The following is a 23,485-nucleotide window of genomic DNA, read 5'->3' as shown; positions in this document are numbered from 1 at the left end:
GACTTTCATATTTAGGTCATTGAAGAACAATAAAAAAATCTCTATTTCAAGTCATGTCATCCAGATTAGGTCATCATTAAAACCAAAGAAAAACTAGATCATAAATCAGTTCGTTTGTTTGTGTGGTACGATTGAATAAATAAACATGCAGACACGTAAAACTGATAACATCCCGTAAATGTTCATGAATCCGGGTGGTATAAAAATTATATCGATAAAATTTGAATTAAACAAATGCCAGAAGCTATTGTCAGACAAAGAGATTTTGTTTCATTTAACACGTGACAAAAAATCATGTCCGAGCAGTGCGCCGTGCGGTAAACCGTTGAGGAGTTCTCTCATTAGGACCCGATCTTGGGTGCACCATCACCATGGCCATGCTTATCATATAATGCATTGTCATGGAGACTAAAGCGAGGTGGAAAACTCTAGGACGAGCAGAAATTTAACTAGCAAGATTTGATTAAGGATAAACAAATATCGGCACAGGTGGAACCATGGATATTGCAGAACAAACATTTCTATTTGTCCCACTATTAGTTAAGTACAGAAATTGTTACATAAAGCCACAAGAACTACAAATACTAGCACTACAAATAATAAGAATGATTATATAAGTATATTGAAATAGATATTTCTCAGGATTTATTATTGTTTTAATGTACTATTTGTTATGAAGTATTTGCGTGAGTTAATATTTTACACAGGCAAGGACAGTCAATAATGACATAGTCTTGTTAGTCACTTATTGGCTGGTTCTCCAATTTAACTCCTGTGGGAGTTTTGGGAACCCTATTCCTTATTCTAGTCCCATCCACTATGACAAAATGTATAACTCCCAAGTATGTAATATTATAAATATCACGTGTGGTTCCCACCCTATCATAAAACCACTCATATCGAAAACAACAGCTGCAACAGAGGCAAAAATTGCATTCCCAAAGAGGGCTGACGTCAGGCACGCGACTGGATATGTATCCTATATTAAAAATAAATACAATTTATTTTTAAAGTGCACCCTGGTCTTTGAAGAATGATCCGGGAAATATGCTCTGATGAAAAAAATATGTATTACTTAAATGTGTTCATTGTAAATATAAATAATTATTATATAATAAATAATTATTTTTAATGCTTTATCCATTCAACAGATATTTAAATTTTGTAGGCTATCTTTCATTCAAGTACTGTTCCCCTGTTCCCAAAGAAAATTCACGTGGGCCGCGGGCCAAAGCTAGTTTCAACATAGCTTAAGTTCGCAAACGCTACATGTTTTCACTTATCTAAATACCTATGGCATCATATCTTATCCAAGCACTCCCATATATTTATTATTCGTCATATCTGCGTAATTACAATGATATTATTATTTGTTATGCTGCTATCCAGGGGACTGTGTTATGTAATACTTCAAATCCTAACTTACATAAGTACTAATATTATAAAGAGAAAAGATTTGTATTTTTGTTTGTAATGACCAATATTGATGAAATTCAGCACAGTTTTATTACGTAATTTTATTCGTTCTAGTTTTAGTGTGACGTGTGGTCCCGCCCTAGATTAGAACAACTCCATATCCTCCTGGATATCGTACACGGGGACCAAGGGGACAGATACATAGCCGTGGAGCTGATAGCCGACAATAGCATTCCCAATAGGATGGAGTTGACGTCAGACGGCCGATTGTAAAATCAGAGAAGAATTTTCAAAATTTTTAGGTTTATTTTTTTATGCCCGAGGGTTCGCGGTGTCACAATCCCAGACAGTTTATATCTTTGATACTTAAGGCATTTGGGACTAGATAGTGAAGTAAATACGCAGTGCCGGTGCCGGCAGAACATAATGCAATATCTTGTGTGGTTTCGTCAAGGAAAATCCCGCGAAGACCGGTTTCCTAAACTTGTCGGCGAATGCTGTGCATGAGTTAGCACTTTTGGCTTCACATAAACATTACTTAAGCTTCACATGTGTGCGCGAATTTACGCAACACGCAGTCAATTTTATTTCCAATTCAAGTCAATTTATTTAGTCGATTTCAATTTATTTAAATTGGATTAGGGTTCCGTACTTCGTAGAGTAAAATCTCTCAACTTGCCTACGGCTGGGTTTTTTTTTAAATTAGGCAAGTGTAAATCCTAATAAGTATGTTTAGAAATTAAGATGTATGCTTAAGAAAATACGGTCTAGTAACTACACATATAGTTTTAATTTAATTCAAAGTCACCGCTTTGACAAGCAGGAAATACGATATTCAAAACAAATATACCTTTAAATAATTAACAGTAATTTCAAGGCAGCATGCTATGACTACACAGCTATATTAGAATATTTTCTTAAGGCGCTTCCTCAACGAGAAAATTGTGATTTTGTAAAAGTGACAGTGCGCGTTATTAAAAAAATCTAATCAAAGCTAAACTTTGCTGCATGGATTAATTAAGTAAATTATAAGTGTTTTAATTTAGATTTTATTTATTGACTAATAACTAAAGAAAATTACACGTCTAACTACACACTGTACAGTATGGAATTTATACTACATAAATAATCCGACAAAAGTGTTGATATGCGCAGGCATTTTGCTGACTATTATTGACAGCGATAATGGAAAAGTAAGTAAACGTACGGAAGCACTCGAAATCCGCTTAGATTAGAGTTTCTGGAAGGGCTATAATAATATAATATGTCCCAAGATCATAACACCAGTTTCACAATTTAACAAAAACAAGGAAAACCATCAACATATACGTCTCTCAGGTTATCATGGAAGAGATCTAGACAAAATTATAGTGCACTAGGCACAATAATAATTGGTATGAAAAAAATTACACGTGAAACCATGACAGTACAGATGTTATTTACAATCTATCTAATCTATGTATAGTATAATTCGCAATTTTGCAAAATATGCAATACTAGTGCACAATGGGCAGCGACTTTGCTCATCTTCCTAATATACATGGTCTTCGGGTAATTTTCGAGGGCCAGCCGTATGATTATGATAAGCACGGTGCACCCAGGATCGGCTCCCGACGAGAGAAGTACTTAAACTTACAAGATTGATTTTTTCACAGCTTCAAGGGACCATTGACCCAGATATTTCATGTAAAGTTCAAGTTGATATGTGTACGCATTCCTGAGAAAGCCTTGACAGACGGACAGACGGACAACAAAGTGATCCTATAAGGGTTCCGTTCTTTCCTTATGAGATAGGAAACCCTCAAAAATAGAATCGGGTGAAGAACGAAAATTCAGAGATACAAGTGGAAAATTGTACAATAGATATGGTTAAGTTAATGATTTACATTACTTTCTGGCGCCCCAAAACGGGCCACTTTTGTGAAATGTTTTGTTCACCAAGATCGGCGAGTGCTTCCGTTATCGAATAATGACATTTTATAAATAGCTACACTGTACATAAGGAAAAGTTAACAGCAGCCGTATAAAAACACATGTTCTACAAAAACAGAAGTCTCAGACGGATCTCCTTCTTCTTCTATAACATGTTCCACAGACTATCATGATACAAGTGCTTGTACAGGAGTGGGTAATGGACTACCACCTATGACATGACCAGGTAAGGGCGTCATTACAATTGAAACTTTACAAGAAAATGTCTTAAAATGGCGAGTTTCTCATAATTTGATGGTGCGATGTCGAGAGGTGGCGGAATGACGTCAGACACATAGATAACTTGCTCATATAATTAATGTATGGCCATGACGTTGTCGCGGCCTAGACCTTGACTTTGAGGCTCAGGGAAAACTGGTTGCTTTGCTATATAGTAAACGAAACAAATGCTCTATTTTGGGCGTTCGTTAATTCATATAGCGCCAGACAGGGCGCAAGCTGCTTTCATTCGGTCTAGCTCCATCGAATATCTCAATGACAGACGCATATAATAGGCCTAGTCCATATTCTCCTATGCTTGTCATTATCACAGCTGATAGACAGCAGCATTCTCAAAGAACATGATGTCTGGAACAGGCGAGTTCGAGAGACAAGAGTGGCGTCACAACATTTAGTTTTGAAACACCAGAGATTTTAGGAGACCTGTGACTAGCAGTGGACTTGCTTGTGGCTTAGATAATGATGGCGCCATGACGAAAGGTAAATTGGTAAATTTTTGTCGTTGATGAAGATCAACAGTTCAGTCCATTTATTATGATGTATATCTTGGCAGCCAGTCATAAAACTTAACTCAAGTTTAAAAGCAGTTGCAAACTTGGACAGAAAACCTACGGAGCTCCAAAGCTTTATTTTCTCATCTTTCTTGAGAGACAAGACACGTTTTTAAACCTATCATAAAACTAACTAATATATATCCAAAAACGAAGGTGCCTTTACACCCAACGGGAAACAAAATCCCTTTAGAAAGACGTTTGTCTTTCTAAAGGGATTTTGTTTCCCCTCTCTAGAACCGGTTAAGTAAGTAGAATTATGGGAAGTATACCTCTATATATTAATATTTTGTTCACGTGCGTCATTCGTGGTAAGCATATCGTCAATAATCCTAATTGGGCGGACGATAAGAAAGAAAAAATAAGGCACATATTTATCTACTAATGTGTAAATGAGGAGCAAACAAAATTATATAATGTATCGGTCATAACAGGAAAATTAATGCAAAGACTCTGTGTAGATTACAGAATACAGACTTTTAGAGCTTTTTCAAAACAGTACAGCTGTGAAGCAATAGAAGAAGTTAGAATGAAATCGGGTGAACAATGATCCTTTTTTCCCAAATAGCGTCTGTGCATTGTCCGAAGTTTGACCTAATAAAGTTATAGTCGACTTTCGATTTCTGAATCTGAACACAGACAACCCTGACCACGGACAATCAGACTTGTATTACGGTCTCCAAATACTGAACTTTGATCGTATCGTCTTGATCGTCAGACTATAAACAAAACAATCTCAGTATACAAAGTTCATAACCAACTCGTCAATAAATACCGCATTGACCTGCTGCTAGTAAGCACTAAGGTTGGAAACGTTCAACGCTGCACACCCAGAACCGCAAACAAATATTTGAGGAATTACATACCGTATCACATATTTATCCCTTACGGGTTTGACATGTTTGTAGTTTGAGAATTTCAAATATGGTGTGAAAACTGTGGCAGTTTTTCAATTTTCAGTTCTTTGAAGGCAAAAATGCTTTCACGTTGACAGCGAAGGCCACATTTGTCTGCATAGCATATTTAGTGGAATTTAAATGCTAAAAAAGAGGTAATTAGCCCATTGAATAAAGAAGAATCTCCAGCTCTTTTCTGAGATTGACTTCAATCATCTGCGCTGGAAAGTAAACGCTTTTCGCTTCCAAATAGCATCGAAGCTGCGGATTAGAAGAGAATTTGATCCCATATGACGTAAAAAGGGCGAAGGGGCTTTGCAATTGTTCACAATTCGTTTTTCGCCTCACAGACCACATGCACATCAAATCTACCTACAAATACAGCAACATCTACTTATCAGAAATTCAAATTCGAATTAGGATAATAAAAGCTTATCAGCCTCATATAAAAATAAAATATGATCCAAAGAATGTTAGGGTCGTATGCTTAAAATAGTCCTGGTCTTCAATTCAGATCGTAAACAAAAAATGAGTTGACGTCATCTGAGTTTGGCGCACGAACTCGATCACAATAATAAATATTTTGCGGTTACAAAAACTTCGGAGGTTACGCAAATCCATGCTTGTATTACCTTAACCGGTTACGTATTACGTGGACACTAAATGGACTTCGGCCAATTAATGATCAAAGTCCAACATTAGCCTTAAGGAAGTGGTTAAGGAAAAAACATTTCATGAGAATCTGTCTGGGTAATTTTCAAACTGGACCAATGTTTTATAAATAACTATGGACAATTATTGAAGTCTACTATTATGAACTTGTTAGCCGAGACGAGTCGGTACAAAGTCCGACTTTGTTAGATAATAATACAGCCAATCAAAGTGGACTTTGACCTCAATCGCAGATTGTTGTATATAATAGCCACTGGCGATGTACAAATGTACAGATTTATTGTGTAAGTAATAAATTGAGGGCAGGAGTATAGTATGTCAAACTAATTACACGGAGAATAAACATAATTTTGCGAAAGTACATTTTGTAAATATTTAAAATAAATAAGTTTATAGCAGAAATATCTTAATCCACACTTCCATACTATTTCATAAAAGCGAAAGTCTGTACGTCTGTCTCTGTTACGCTTTCATGGCTAAACTGCTGGACCGATTTAGATGTTTGCTGTAGATGTATATGAAGAATATGAAGCCAGTGGAGACACTGAGCTACAAAACTAAATTCTTTACATAAACACATTAACTAGTGAAATCGAGATTTCAAATATCAAGATAAGAAATATTTTATGTTAGGTACTGACTTCTTATCGTATAGTATATAATTAATTATGTTTTTAATCGAAACTACATAGCCTTTGATTTATTCTACATGTACAGGTTGTTGCAAAATATTTATAAAAATATGAATTGGTAAGATAGGGTACCTTGGGTAGTTCTAAAAAGTAGTCGTTAGTCCATGCTATTCACTGTAACGATTACAAAACCTCCTTACGAGCACCCCCTTTAGAAGTGTTAATGTTCATCATCAACAATTAATTTAAGAACTTTGTTCTTGTCGATGGAGCATTTTCCATCTAATTCTGTCCTCGGCCATCGATTTCACCGCCCTATACGACACGACCTCTGCCTTCTCTTTTATTTCATCTAGGAATGCCCTTCTTGGCTGTCCTTTTCCTCTTCTTGCTTCGATTTTTCCTTCAATCAGATATTTCATAAAGTTGTCGTCTCGTCTAATAATATTAATATTCACAAGAAACTAATTTCCCCAAAATGTATATTACCGTATCTTCGCATGTATATAGGTATTTTTTATATTTTATATTACGATATTGATCTAGTTTTTTTTATTTTATTTAAAACAATTTAATACGAGTAATTCGCGCATCTTCCCACAACTTTAGAGAAGCGCCAATAAGGTCGTCATCTCTTTGTTTTTGCTTCGTGTGCATAACTCTAAACTTTAAGCAACAGGCAATAACTGCCAATTTTCAATGATTTTAGTGCTATCCTAGCTTGGTGTGCTGTTAACTTTGCCTAGTACACTAAATAAAATCCATTTATTTTAAGTACGTACTATGAATATGCCTTCATTTTCCTTAAACTTTTGACTAAAGGTTGAATTTGTTTTCTCGTCAAAATTGTTCTTCCGTCACGAGCCCTGAGTCCACTCTATCCCTTAGGCAATAAAAGCGTGTTATACGAATTAAGTGCACCATATAAACCGCATGATGACTTCCGCCATCAGTTCTTGGTAGATGTAAGGGCGTACCATACGCCAGCAGTGTGAAAACCCTGACATATAATATTTACATTTCGATGACGTGCGCAGGAACCGGTTCGGTACTCGTTTCTGTTTCGATTCATGACATATTTGATTTGTCTTTCTCCGGAATTAAAAAAAAACAACGAAATAACGAACTACGTACGTGGCCCAGGCGTACGGGCGTTGTCCTTTTTGATCAGAAGTTTATGGGTCCGAAGGAGGCGAGTCATAGAAAAGGATCACTGTATTTGTATATCCTTCAAGTAGGTACGGAGTAAGGAGTCGGCGATAAGAAACCCTGACAGCTGATAGGAAACAACGGCATTGCAAAAGACCGTAAATAATATTAAGTTACAACAAAATCTTCAACATTGCAATGTTATTTAATACCTAGACCCTTTGAGGCGTCACTGCCAAGAAATAATAAGAATGCAACCAGGGCCACGTGACGATGAGAAAGTGACAATTATTAGCCCAAATCCCATGGAGAAGTATTGTTTTTTCAGATTTGCAGGTCAGTATGCAAACCATAAAGTGGTAATGGAATGATAATCCAAGGTGTGAAACAACCAAAAATATTCAAATATTTTACTAAGACTTTAATTCATCATCAAACCAGTTTGAGTTGAACTATATCGAATAAATCTTTTTATTATGGTAAACAAAACATTACACCTAATTTTGTGAATGTGAACTAAGAATCTATCATAAATGACTACAAGTGTAAATATGTAATGCATGCATATGTAACATCACATGTAAGAACATATGGGGCAAATAAATAGGCACGGCTCAATTGTTTGCCACAACTAGAATACAATTGAACCTAATTGTGTACTTATGTGACTTGCTGGCCAGCACTTTAAAGTATCAAATATCGACAATACATAGGGTACCTCTCATTCCAGAAAAATAACTGTTCCCGTAGGAAATACACGTGGGCGAAGCAACAGGCAAAAGTTCGTAATATTTTTTCCATTATTTTTAATTTTCTCTTCCATTTAATTTGGAAAAACAATAACTAATGAGTGTGGTTGCTTTTAAAAAATATAATTTTGATTTAATAAATAACAGGCATATGATGTTTACATAAGACCTTATGTAAATAGTGGAAATTATAAATACAAATAAATATATATTATGATTATTAATCTGTTATATTCCTAAGATATTGTTATGATATTTGATAATGTTGGTGTAAGAATGTTGTCAATAGGAATACTAGTTGCTATGTGCTATTTGGGTCTAGTAGTTAAGACCATCCACTTGTAATCAGGTTCGAATCCTACTTTTGCCACTGCCACCAATGAGTTGATATACCTACTCATAGTAGTTTTTATAGACCACCATTTGCTTTCTGTAAAATAAAATATTGAAGTTGACAGTTTAATTCACTAGTGTGTATGTGACCACTTGCCACTAGGTAGTTGTTACAAGTAATGTCAGATGCATTTGGGAGACTTGAATAAAATCTGACACCAGTGTTAGCAATAACACATTCGATAAGAAAGAAGCTGCTATATAACGACCCACATTGCCCAGACAGATAGATAACCCCTAAATTATTAACACTGTAAATACAAGGAGGTCAAACTCGTTTGTTAGTTCCGCGATCATCGCATAAAAGGGAGATAAGTGGTAAAGCAAATACATTTAACTGAGCATACAGAAAACATCTACCAATATTATTTGTTATTGTCACTCTAAATGTAGAGAACTAGGCACTACGTACTTCTCAATATACGTAAGTAAAAAACATTCTACCCTATAAAAAAAATGTTGACATAGAAACGAAATGAGGATTGCCTTTTACTGATAAAAGAAACAAGATGATTATGATAAATGGAAGTCCATGGCAGAGTTAGACGTAGTTAATTAGTTTGTTTACTGCATGTTATATTGATGTGTAATCAATGATATAAGCAAAACTCAAACTCTCTTACCTTCATCACACAGACCCATTACTTTGGAAGTCACTTTCCAAGGAAATTTTAACAAAAATAACTGTAAATTTCTTAAAATTTATAAAAAATATGTAAAATCGAGAAATTAGATTGACATTTGACATTTCTAATTTGACAAATCACCGGAAGAACGAATGAATGAAAACATGTGACGTCATTCAAAATTATTGGTGTTGCCAGTTAAAAAATATTGTATCATGTCCAAACAGCGCCATCTGCTGAGACATATACAAAACAAAAGTACGAATAGTTTTTATATATGCATGGTAGATGTCATTAGCTACGATTTAAAACTTTGGCGCCTTCTCACACAACTTGGCAAAATCATAGTTTTCGCGAACTGGAGTCTTAACCACAAGAAAATAAAAAGAAGATGGCTTTTATACTATGTAAGTATTCCTTTCTTCTGTTTGTTTCTGATCCAAAGCTGTCTTTTGAAGAACTTGAGTCATTAAATTAACTTCTAACAGTGTTTTGTGTCAAATTTTTTTTTTGCATTGCACGTCGAAACCGCCAAGTTCAGCGAATTGTTTGCGATAGTCTATTGCCGACATTAGAAAATACTTGTGAAAAGCAGATACAAGATACTTTTTTTCACGTACCGATGTCAGATTTATAAGAGTGTGTGACAACAGGTGTCGATTAAATAATCGAGTACATACATGGTCATAGATCAACATTTAAAAAACTCTGAACTTGGTAGATCGATTGTCACGTGTGAAGGAAAAACGTGATGTCCATTATTCTGCCGCTGTATACAAATAATTGCGCCCATTATGTTTCCCAGTTTTTTTAAATTGCGTTTTCAATGAATATTAATAGTTTAAAACTTATAAGTATTTACGATGGATCTGAAAGGCCAAAATGTAGTTAGTAATATGAGTATATGCGAGAACGTAGGTTTCGCGAACAATCGTATCGACAACATCAAAAGTGTAAAGTAAACGTTTTGACGACCTCGGTGGCGCAGTGGTAAGGTTCTTGCCACTGAACCGAGAGGTCCCGGGTTCGAACCCCGGTCGGGTCATGATGGAAAATGATCTTTTTCTGATTGGCCCGGGTCTTGGATGTTTATCTATATATGTATTTGTTATAAAATATAGTATCGTTGAGTTAGTATCCCATAACACAAGTCTCGAACTTACTTTGGGGCTGGCTCAATCTGTGTGATTTGTCCTAATATATTTATTTATTTATTTAAACAAAAGAAAAGAAAAACCTATTTACTCAAATCAAGTTTTTCAAACAACGTAAATCAAATTCAATGCGCCATGTAAATGTGGTTCCTACCTATTTACGCAAATAAGATTCGATTGAGTATTGTAATTTGTAATGTATAAGGTTAGAAGGGTGCACCGCACCGGACGCACCGAAATACATGTCAACGACTGCGGCCGCTAAATATTTCTTAATAATAGAAACCTAATTACTTATACAATACAGGTGAATAAATTGTCTAAAATTATTTAGGTCCAACACCTTCAATGTCAAATTTTGATTTGACAGGTGTAATGTACATGTGTTACGGTAAATATATGGTAGTAGTCATTTCGACATGCGGTCAACTGTACCTAACATAAATAATCACTTTTTACCGTTCTCTGCACAGAAATTGGATATTTTTGTTACTAAAACTTCCATGCCGAATAATTAGAATAAACACCCGACCTCCATTAGAAAATATATGTCATCTTTTAAAATTTAAATAGCTAAATAAATGTCTGTCCCCCCCTATCTGACAACATCTTCAGTTCGTTAAAAGGAAATAAAAAAATTTAAAAAATCGAAGAAGTAAATAAAATAAATCAAACGACGTAAATACGAACTGGAAATATCTGGTATCGTCTCGATATATTTAGACAGAACCGTCTATTCCTAGTGCCATTTCGAACATATGTATTTTTGTGGAACTCGAACGAACGTATGAGTAAATAACAACAAATATATACTACTAATATAATAATACTAGATAGTAATACCTATCTATTTACAATTCTTCAAATGTGGGTCAAGAGCACTATGGTTTTCCTTAGAGACAACAACATACAGTTCTTTAAAAAAGGCGTCAATAAATTAATTCAGGGCCGATAAAGCGCGAGCGTAAACCCTTGTGTTGCAGGCGTATACAGGCTGCGGTGACCACTTCCCATCAGGTGGGCCGCACACCGACGCCCTACTACTACTACTTACCATACTACTTCTTTTTTCGGTTTTCTAAAAAACCAGCTTTTCCTGCATTCGCCCACAAAATTTCAAGAAGATTGGTCGAGTAGATAATGTGTAAGGGGGTAACAAACAAACTTAATTTCACATTTATAATATAAGTTGGGCTGTTAGCACGATAGAAAAGAAAAGATATCCGCCGCACCAAAGACAGTTTGCAAAGGTTATTTACTTGTCTAACATTGCAGTAGTGAAAGGTTTCGGGTTCGAATCCTACTAATGTCATGGAGATTTGAAAGACCACCACCTGCTGCCGGAGAAGGCAAACATCGAGTGGAATCCAGCAGAGGTTACGTCATAGGTAATATGCATGCAATGCTCTACTCGTGTTAAATAGGTAACTTTACCTGAGTAACCTTATCTAGTAATTATATTATACTTTCTTTAACATTTAGAGGTGAAGATAAAGTAAGTAATAAATAAATATGATAAGATTATTAAGTGCATTTGGGTCTTGGTAACTAGTTGATAAGAAAATATATAATATAATAGGTATATCTATCTTGTGTATGATAGTTTCCACGCATGAGGAGTTGGTTATTCGTATAGCTGTCATCATCTCATAAATATAATAAAACAGGTTTAGGTGGGTAAAGACCTTTTTTGATACTAGAGCCATGGTTACGACAACAGCATTATAGGTATGTACGATCAATATAGGTACCTAAGTACTTTTCAGTAACTTATTACCAGACATTACATGCCCAGCAGAAATTACTGGGCGTAGAATGCTTGTCTTTAAAGAATGAAATAATAATAATTTTCAATGACAAGTACAGCTGTTTTCGGGCTTATTTGATGGCAGCTTCTAACTGCTGAATACATTCCGTGATCAAGGCTGAGGGCATACCAAATTGCAACGCATCAGGCGGCTGGTGCATGCAAGCGTGCCTACTGTCACTGCCCTAACTCAACCTTTACAATCTTACCATTATGCAACCGATTCATATGGATCTATATATCGTGACGTCACGGATTGGCAGATCACGGAGATCTCTTGTTGGCACGGGCCGTGGATGCAGCGGGTCGTTCAATGACACGGTTCGTTTATAACAGCGTTGTCAGTATGACGCGATCCATTCATACCGATGCCACTAAAGGCCTGTTCAAGCATTGGTATCAAATCATGAATACTCAATTTGAGTATCTACTTTACTCACCTATATTTTTTAATTTCTTGGCTTACTGGTAAAAATAGCCTCAGGTTCGAACTCCGCCTTTTGCATGTTTAAAGTTGCATATAAATTGTTATTCCTTTCAGAAATAATTCTTATAACTAATACAAATAAAGTATGATGCAGTCTGAGGATGCAGTGAGGTTTTAAGTTAAATGTTTTCCGAATTGGATCATGGTTGGACAAATTAGACGAAGGCCTTTAGTTGAACTGGTTAGACTGAACAGTTGGACCACTGTTAATTTTTGAAAAGATTTTTATAAGATTTGGAAGCTTTAAACGGAAAAAGGAGGCCTGCTGTAAATCTTCAGATCTAAATCTAGATAAGCAAGTAGAACCTATCTAAATTGCCAATTGAGAGCGGTAAGTATAAGTACTAAGTGCTTGAAATCATAAGAAATTACACAGTTGAAAACTTTGTAGCAGCGTAAAACTAACTTTAAAAATTAAACACTTAGGTCGTTTTTAGGTTATGTTGAAAAGGCGACCGTCGGTCCACATGATGCTGAGACAGAAGCCACAACGCTGATTTTTAGCTAGAACCATGAGGCATAGGAGGTAAGGTGGCTTGTGATGTGAAAAAAAGCAAATAAGTAAGTACATACCTACATTGTTTCCTTGTGTTTGTCTATGGTTGACAAGACTTCAAGGCGATCCACTGTGGAAGTCACAAGTCAGACATAATTACTTATTATTTAACATCTAACTAGTAGATTTCATTGCATAATTAATTAATCAACGTATGCCAAGATTGCCAAGTCACTCAGTACCTACGAGTACCGACCTCTTTTAAGTATTTTAAATTTAGTTCAAAACAATTAATATTGTTAATAAATGATATTGTTTTAAATAAGTATTACATACAATAAATATTTATTATACTTACTTATTTATTACACTTATAATTATTAGACTTGATTATCATTTAAAATGATTGAGATATCTCGACGTACAATTGAATTTAAAATTTAATGTCAAGTTTCGGCACAAATGTATGAGTGAAACCTGTGCCATACCATAGCGCACCGTACAGTCAACCTACTTGGTACATACAGTCTGTTAACAACATCTTTACGTGGGGCAATCGTGGGGTTTGAGAGGTGCGGGGAGGAGCGGGTTTCTAGTTTCTTGTGGTAACTTAGTGGCATAGCAATCGTATTCAATGTAGAAAGAGAACGCTATAGACCCCGTCATATTTTGCAAAAAGGTGTGCCTATTAGAATCTAGCTTTTGCTCACGGCTTCGCCCGCGTGGAATTCCCACGAGAAAATATATTTCGTCATTATCAAGTCCGTTGAACAACTGTATGGATTTATTAAACTGTGCCTGGGCTATGATGACAAAGCAGATTTTAACAATGAGATGTATGTAAGTAGTAATTTTCAGAGTTTTGACTTAATAGGGGTCAGGTAAAGTCATCACAAATCATTGCCAGGCACGTGTTTCATAGGAAAAGGGATTTCAAACACCGAATTACAAACATGGGAAATTATACATTTTGTCGATTCAAAACGCGAAGATTCCTCGTTGTTTTTTGCACTATTATAACTCGAATAATGATGATGACAATGACAAAGATGGTGCGGGCGCCATTTTTGTATTAGTGTAATTAAATGACAATAAATTTTATGAATTACCTAAATGAGCAAATAAATAACTTTATGTAGTAGATTAAAAAAAAAAGCAATGCAATAAAAAAACAATGATGCTAAAATACAAGATTACGTTTTTTTTTAATTAGACGGAGTGTGAAATATCCTGTCATGTAAGTAGATATTTATTCTATAATCTAAGTTATTAATTAATCCAGTCTCTTGGTCTCAAATAAACAGGAAACCTTAGGAATTTATTGTTTGTCTTATTTAGACAATTAATGCATATGACACAACATGCGTAATTCGTCATTACGATCATTAATATGGCGGTTATTTAAATTATTCCAATTCAAATAAAGATTGTTCACATAATGTCCATTAGCCGATGGATCGTAAACAAATGGCAGAGTAAGCTCAAGTATTGTTGCTTTATCATTGACGCACATACATGCACATCATTATGACATATATCTGTGATTATAATACTAGGAAGGAAGGGCCAACAAGTTATGAACATTGTTAAAACGTGCAATATTACGCTAGAATACAGCATAAAGATTACAGCACAGAATTTTTATTAACGTCATATTTTTTATATATTTGCATTTAGGCACCTGCCAGTTGAAAATCAGTGCTGTGGCTTCCAGTCATGGCACAAAACTGAACTGGGATCATTTTTGGCATATACCCCGTTAGTATGTAGCAAATGTAAAAACTGTAATTTATTTCTTCCCAAATAAAGTATTTCTTACTTAATTTACGTAAAGTATTTCTTACTTAATTTGACGACCTCGATGGCGAAGTGGTAAAGTGTGGTCCCGGGTTCGATCCCCGGTCGGGTCATGATGGAAAATTATCTTTTTCTGATTGGCCCGGGTCTTGGATGTTTATCTATATCACATATATATATAAACATCCATCTATATCACATATGTTATAAAATATAGTATCGTTGAGTTAGTATCCCATAACACAAGTATAGAACTTACTTTGGGGCTAGCTCAATTTGTGTCATTTGTCCTAATATATTTATTTATTTATTTTACGTACATAGGTATCTATGGCGCGCCAGTGCATAAATAAAACTAAGAAATTTTGCAGTGCAGCAAACACCATTTCGGCTATTGGCATGTGGCACTTATTTATTTCATAACTAGCGATCCACTCATGTAAAACCACAATACCTTTCTCAGGTATCAGACTATATATTGACGAAAACAGTACAAAAATCCGTCTGGTAGTTTTTGAGTTTATCACGTTCATACAGACAAACGCGTTAGAAGGACTTCTTTTTATGTAAGGATAATATAGTCAGGCTCACAGACTTTTATATGTATATTGTGGTCAAGCCATACTTATAAGAGCTCATTAACTCTGCAGGTTGCCGAATTTTAAGGTTGCTTGCTTGGCAGGGCTAGGTGAAAGCAGAAATCTCGAATTTCCAGTTTTTACGAGAACGTCATTATGGCAAAATGTATAACACTATTTGGTTTTGTCAAGTTATATACTGACGCACGTCAGTTGAGTTTACCTTAGTTTTGCGTTCGTGGGTGGTGGTTCTTGAATTATTTTGTTGCTAAGGAGGTACTCACCTCCCTACGGTACCTACAGAGGTACTTTATTTGAATTGGAATTAATAGCTTCTCTCCCATGGGAATTTACAATAAACCTTTCTGTCCTGGGTCACTTAAGTAATCACTAGATAAATATATTATCAATATTTTAATCCCCTCCGTACTCCCCTTCACTTCCCAAGAAACCTAAATAGCTACACCTAGAGCTTCGGCTGGGCGTAGTCTATTAGCTAGCTAAATGAAACATATTGAATGATCGATATTTTTTCTAATATTTATTAGCCCTATGACCATTTTAAAAGTTACTATTAGAAGAATACATAAGAATTTAGTACACACACAAACACAATACATACAAAATAAAATTATTATAATCCATCTTTATGTCCGCAGCCATGATATCGTAAATAAGATTTTTTCATCGCAGAACGCGGTATAAATTGTTTTAAAAATTTGTTTGTAAAAATTCTAGGGTGGGCATGGCCCGCTTCTGACGCGATGATGTATCTATCTAGAGATCATCGTAACAAATGTGAACACAATCGAGTGTAACTGATCTCGTTATCAATCGTTATCAGCAGGTCGATGTCAACGACCGTGCAATGTCATTCTTCGCTTACCAACAATTCTCATTGTTCCCCTCTTTCATTCATTATGATAGTTATTATTTAAAAAATAATAAGTAATGTAAGTCAACATACCTACATCTGTCCACTGCTGAGCATAGGCCTCACTTCTTTCAAAGTTGCAGTTCGCACATGGATCAGATTAGTGGAGTTTTTCTTAACTTTCCACAGTATAGGGTAGGTAGGCGTAAAATAAATTCAAATTCAAATCATTCAGAAATTAGACCTTCACAAGCACTTTTTCTCGTCAATTTTTATATTTATAGTTATTTCTTACAAGCTACAAACTACTGGCATTTCGGCACGACCACTGCTGAGAAGAAACTGAGAAGAGACCGGATTGATGTCATGCAAAATCAAAAATATACGTGCCGGCCGTGCCGGGTCAGAGAAGTGGAGAAATGAATATACGTTCAGGAGAGAGAGAGAGAGAGAGATACACCGAATCCCGCAGAAGAAGGTAGACAGATGACAGTAGAAGGTAGAGGATTAGAGGATGTCCATTTGCTACGCTACGATCTTGATGATGATTCTCACCTTGAGGTTAGCTTTAGGTTAGATTATAGGTTCTTATGAAGATAAGATAGAAACAACGAAAGAAATGTAAATTAACAAAAACAATACTATTTGATATTAAGAAAACCTCACAGAAAGTATTATATAAAAAAGATAGTTGAGAAACATGTTAGCTGATGCTTGTGCTATGAAGAATTTGCAGATTGCGCTTGTGATTTGATAGTGTTGGTTTATGTTTGGTAGCTATAATTGCTAAAACATCCTTAGGTCTCAAGGGACGATAGATAGATGTTGGATGTTTTACTACTGGTTATAGGGTAAATATATAATCATGCAGTGTCCTCAAGTAAGGATTTTTTCTATCTTTTTTGAGAATAAATTTCTTTAAACCTATATCGAATCCCGAAATTCTCAGATGAGTGAAGCCGTGAAGCACGGCTAGTATTTTGGTACACTGTAACAGAATGATGACAAGTGGTAAATAAATTACTACTTATTTACATTTTGAAGTGCTGCTCAAAGTCGATAACATCACCGATAAACGCACAGTGACCCGGATTGTATTTGCAAGATATGGGGGACCTATATATTTTTTTAATAATGGAATAATATCAATGGGTTAGATTTTATTACACTATTATTACCCGATATGTATCACTAAGAACATTTTACATGTCATCATAAAGGTTGATGTTTTGACTGGGTATTGATAGGATAGGCAATCAAGTCAAGACAAACAATTTTTTGTGGGCCTGCCTTTTTATCTTTATGACTTAAAGATTTAGTAGTCGGGTATTGAATCCTATTGCATGAAGGACATATTTATGTATATATATGTATGTATATATATATATATCCAACCTTAGAAAGTTTGTGCGTATGTTTGTTGATTCTTCAGGCACAAAGAGCTGGGCCAATTTAAAAAAAAATCTGTATTGGTAGCTGATACACATAGAGTAGGTACCTATTTTTTATCCCAAAAGGTCTGATATTCAGTGGCGCTTTATAAAGTAGATGGCGGTACTGTGCATAAAAACGTATTTGTTTAATAATTACGCGGGTAACACCGCTAGGTGCAGCTAGTACAATAATCAAGATAAGTTGGTGTTATTATGATTGATGTGACACGGCCATGTAGGTCCTCACTGGGCTACCTTGATGGAACAGATTCGGGGGTCAGTCACGTAGGTACAGTCGCAATCTAGTAAGCATTACTGTCATTAAGTTCATTTTCAGTGATCAAAGGCCGCTTATATCCGGCATCAATAAATATAATAACAGAACAGGTCGTTTTTTATGACATTCATAAAAGTTGTAAAATTGTTGTCGTGATTTTTTTATTTTAAATTTTACAGCTCTCTTCATAAACAGATAGTACGGAAGTAAATAATTGGTAGTTGAATTGTAATTAAGAAAAGGGGTGTGCTTGTGCCTACATCTATTTTTGATAGCAAAAAGGATTCACTCTCAGAAAAAGTAATGCTTGCATGCATTTATTTCCTTTACAATACAATATATAAAAAAAACTATGGAAAGAAAAATTAAAATATTAAATAATCCTCTAATTAGTTATGGCCCCTTTCTGGATATAGGATAATCTCCATGTTGATTCTATCTACGGCTTTCTTCTTCCAGTTCCTTTCCGGATTTTTTTTAATATCATTCACTGTCATCGCCACTTTATTTACATATCAATTAACTCTAAATATATTTGCTGACTTTTTCATTTAGACCGCAAACTATTCAGATGTTTTAAAGGTATTACAGATTACTTAGTAGTTATTACTTAAATGTTAATACCTCATTCGTTTTCCGATCATGGATTTTTATTGAGTGTCCGTAAAAATGCTGAATACAGTGCAGAACTCTTCGGAACCAGGGCCTCCAACTTCCAAATGACGTTTAACCAATAGACAATCCACGCAAGTTATAAAATGATGGGATATGTTAGCATAGCAGCTATTGAACACGCAAATAATGCACGTAAATAGATTGCAATTATTGTGGCAACAACTGCAGACACGCGAGTGTGAGATAATTTATGTACTGACAACAGTTTGTCCATGATTCAGATTTAGTTAGGAACTGGCTACTGGTACTAACTACTGGTGTCGCGTACTGAGGTGAAGTCACCTATTTTTTTAGGACTAACGAGCATGGGGTTGATTAGTGGTAAGTTTAAACTAAACACCGCTGTCATAAGGTAGAACAAGCAATCCAATAAGAGTCACTGATGCGATACCAATTTTTTTTTTAAATAGTTTACTTTAGTTTACTTAAATAAACATGGATTTGAGGTAGACTGAACGGTCGACAGCACATCAAGCTACTTCGGTTCATTCAAGCTAAATTCAAGAAAAATTCTTCGCATTATCCGTACAGGGTAACTTAACGATATACAATTTTACTCATTTCTTCTAAAAGCGCTTTATTCTAAAGTACAGCCAAACTAAAAGCAAGCAACAACCCTTTAAAACCAAGCAATGGAATAAAATTGAGGTGGTAGGCAATGGTCATACATTGCTTATCCATCCATAACTGATGATGAAAATTTATGTTTCTGTCTGATTAATGTCTGAGTCGATGTTTAAGTATTTAAAGTTCAGACACGGATACAGATTGTAAAGTCTGGGCAAGTTAGATAAATAAATAGGATGTTGATTTAATCGCTCGGCTCTTAGTGATAACGTTGAGTCACTGTCTACTGTTATGCTAGTTGTTCGCCGCGAACTTAGACCTCGCGAACACAATAAATTTTGATTAATTTTTACAAATTTGAGAATATTTCAAAAATGACTTAATCGATTTTGATGCCCCACGAACTTAAAAATTCTATTGACAGATCCTACGTACCTTTCAAATTTTATCAAAATCAGACCAACGGTTCGAAAGTTATCGCGTTACGTTTGTAACGTACCATTTATAACATACATACAAAAATGTATTTTTTCCCCAAGTTGACTAATATGAGTTTGCAAATGTTAACTTCTTTTATCATCAAGTAAGCAGGTTTGCACTGTTAGGTCTGGACTTTTATTTACATAGGTATATAATTTTATAACATAATTTTGTTCAATTTAAAGGTTGCAGCCTGAAAGTGCAATATGTTGAAATTCTTATTCATTTATCGATCCTTTGTATGTATAATATTCTGCATATATACTATAATATTCATATAGTACTGAACTAAAACACAGATTTTGTACTAAATGTTTTTGACTTTGATGTCGTGAGCTAAATGGTCTGGCACGTTTGGAGGTGGGGAATGAAGTCACTGACCTATCTACTCGCAGAGTGTGAGCTTGCCTACTTTGTAATAAATTCTGCAATGTCAAAGCCTTGGGATGGGACATTTGACTTCTCCATGTATCTTCTATTAAGCAAACAATAGTTAATTGTTCATTAATAAGTAGTCAGGTATATCATGGCAATCATTTTTGTTGGTTCTAATTTAGTTTAAAGCTAATAGACTAGTTCACTGGGCAAAAAATTTATAATAAAGGTATTTAAATAACCAAACACAATAATTGTCCCTTTAATTGATCAGTTTTATTAATTACGTAATCTAGGTACTATTTTTTCTTCTCATATGTAGTAGGTACCTATATGGAATGTATTTTGACACCAAAAATTGTGATGTCATAGAACATCATTGTTCCATATTTTTTTTTATTTCTGACCTTTTTGACATTAGAAAAAAGTAGGTATCTAATTTGACTAGTTAGACGTTAAACTATGCGCATCGCTTTTATTGTAGTAGATATTATAATTTTTAAATGCAAAAATATTTAGGCCATGTCGATTACAAAAGTAAACCAAGGGAAAAGGTCATAAACTTTTGATTTATCCGATAGGATAGGCGTTTTTTAACGAAAGCGAAGGTTTTTCATTATTATAATTCAACTAGCGGCCTCCGTCACAGCTTCGCACGGACGGTAAAACCATAATAAATTACACCTAAACTTTCCTCAGAAATCACACTATCTATTAAAAAAATTCGCATCAAAATCCGTAAATACCTAGAACGGACAGCGGGAAGCGACTTTGTTTTATACTGTGTATGTAGGTAGGTACTTAGTGATAAAATAGAATGAATAAATAATGTTATAATAACCGTGTTGCTAACGAAAACTAATAACTATCCTGATAAACTACAACAATTTAAAAACAACTCTGCAATAATTTAAAAGTAATAAAAAATTGAGAGAGTGGAAATATTATTTAATACGCTTAGTAACTAACCAATTAATTAGGTACAATAATATTGTACCCAATTGACTGTTTTTTTACAAAGTTAATCATATATTATAAAGTCGATAAACATTAAACCATCAACATGTTAATATTTGTATCTTGTTGTTATTATATTACTACTGTATGAAAACGAAACAGATATATATTTAAGTATAATTTATTATTTTTAACGCCAGCGAAGCCAGTATAGGCCGCTAGTTAAATTATATTTAAATAAAATTTTGTCACAGCCAGCGAATTAGATCACATTAGTGAAAAAGAACATAATAAATTTTGCTCTTATTTCAAATCACATTTTTTAATAAGCCTACTTCGTGTCCCATTGCTTCAAATCACAAAATGAGCAGTAATATTGTAGAAACGGTTTCTTGTGCATCCACCGAAACACTGTGCTCATTATCTCGAGGCTCCCGGACCATGAATTTCGTGTCTGCGAAGCTAAAATAATGATGAGCATGAACACCCAAATTGTGTATCACTGTTGTAACATTTTTATTTCATAAATTACTATATTGTATTTCATTACACATAAATGGGATGAAATTTAAAAAATTACAAAAATCAAAATTATGTGAAATTATAAATAAATTAAATTAAAAAATATATGAAGTAAAACATATCCATACATTACGACAAAAATAACATTTTAAAAGTTCTTTGTTTTTGTTGATGACTACCTACATAATGAAGTTTAGTTCCTTTAAATTCCTTTGATTCGTAATAAAATATTTTAAATAGATTGTTTACCATGATGACACAATTATTGCTGTAATTATTATTACCATATCATACATTCACCTTAGTTCTTCATATAAAAAAAAATCAAATATATATTTCTTCATTCAGAAATGTAGTCATATATTAAATTAAACCAACCTTTTTAAGCAAAGGCTTCAAAAGGATGGTTTAAATATGTGTAAGTAAGTAGGTGCACTTTGTCTGAATTTTTATGTGATTGAAGGTCGAAAAAGAACTTGTAAACTTGGAAATGAGGGGCGGGGCCTTATATAAATAGCATATCTCCATTAGCATAGCAGTATTCACTATTAACGAAGATATTTGATTGATGTCGATAGATTTTTGTCATTTCAAAGTAAAAGTATTTTTTTTATCTTTATCACTAGATGTAAGTTTTTTTAGACTGACGCGATTGGTAAGTAAAAGTATAATAAAATAAAGTTTTAGATAACATTTGATAACGCAGCAGGATTATTTCGGCACTGATACCCAATTAAATCTTACCAAATGGAATAGCCCAATACATGCACACGTTTAATGTCGATGCACAGGTAGGGATGCACCTAATATGCGGCACCCAGGTGACAACCTAAGCGCACTTTAACTCTTAGTTTAACTTGTCGGCCTAAATGTGGTATAAAATAATTAATAAGTTCGAAATACCAGCATGATATCTATTTATCAAATTGTTATGATAAACCATGCTATGGTTTATCATATATTTTAAACAATGATAAACCAAGCTATGGTTTATCATTGTTTAAATATAAACTAGATCAGTCGTGGAGGAAAAAAAATTAAACAACACAACAGTAGATCAGCCACCCAATTAAAGCTGTCGTTCTTGGACACTCCAAGACAAAGCAAAAGCTAGATGTAACTATGCACGCATAGACCACTCAACCAATCAGTGGGAGGAGAGTAACTCACTATATGACAAACTAAAAAAATGTTTCTATCCCTTCTTAATTCATTGAGCAATGTAGGGCATTGCAAATGAAAAATTTTCTGCAAAAAGGTAAAGGAATGTTGGTTGTTTACTGTCTGCAACTTCTCTATTTATACAAGTGTTATAATATTTAGTCTGTGATCCACTCACCTAGTATCTGCAGAAAGCTGTCCTCCAATCTCATCGTGGACGAGAGGAGGTAGTCTGTCCCCTCCAGCTCGCTCGGTGCCAACATATCGCTCCTCATTTTCACACTTACTATCACACAAATTAAGTCCAATTTACAACATCCGCTATCCAAATCCCATAGAGCACTTAACACGCGGTGAAAATGTTACATCACAAACTAAACAAACACAATTTTTGCGTATTGATCACTTGTTTTTAAATACTAACGTGCGATGTAGTTGAGAATTATACAGCCGGCAGAATTCACGTGTGGTTATTTGGTATGATAAGACAGAATGCGCGACAGTCGGCCGCGCTTCGCCACTACCGTTCCGCCGCTCCTCCGCCACACAG

General features: G+C 34.7%; 1 protein-coding gene and 1 long non-coding RNA gene across 3 annotated transcripts in view; one reads left to right on the top strand and one right to left on the bottom strand.

Annotated features, from left to right (window-relative positions):
• Hnf4 (Hepatocyte nuclear factor 4) overlaps positions 1 to 23,485 on the bottom strand; it is a 41,086-nt gene extending 17,601 nt beyond the window's left edge. The window contains exon 1 of one of the 2 annotated variants that reach the window (XM_053759180.2): positions 23,114 to 23,485. In XM_053759180.2, coding sequence (XP_053615155.1) covers positions 23,114 to 23,210 — 97 coding nt within the window. In that variant the 5' untranslated portion in view covers positions 23,211 to 23,485. Of the gene's footprint in view, positions 1 to 9,292; positions 9,450 to 23,113 lie in introns of those variants that run through there. The other variant, XM_053759182.1, reaches the window with a different exon arrangement.
• LOC128677978 (uncharacterized) lies at positions 8,987 to 13,773 on the top strand. The gene is made up of 4 exons (XR_008405587.1): positions 8,987 to 9,093; positions 11,725 to 11,837; positions 12,798 to 13,074; positions 13,181 to 13,773. It is a non-coding gene; the product is annotated as an uncharacterized LOC128677978 (long non-coding RNA).

The sequence above is a fragment of the Plodia interpunctella genome, chromosome 18 (assembly GCF_027563975.2).
Source record: "Plodia interpunctella isolate USDA-ARS_2022_Savannah chromosome 18, ilPloInte3.2, whole genome shotgun sequence".
In the NCBI taxonomy this organism is placed as follows: Eukaryota; Metazoa; Arthropoda; class Insecta; order Lepidoptera; family Pyralidae; genus Plodia; species Plodia interpunctella.
Note: the sequence above shows the minus strand (reverse complement) of the source record. Positions and strands in the feature narration are given on the sequence as shown.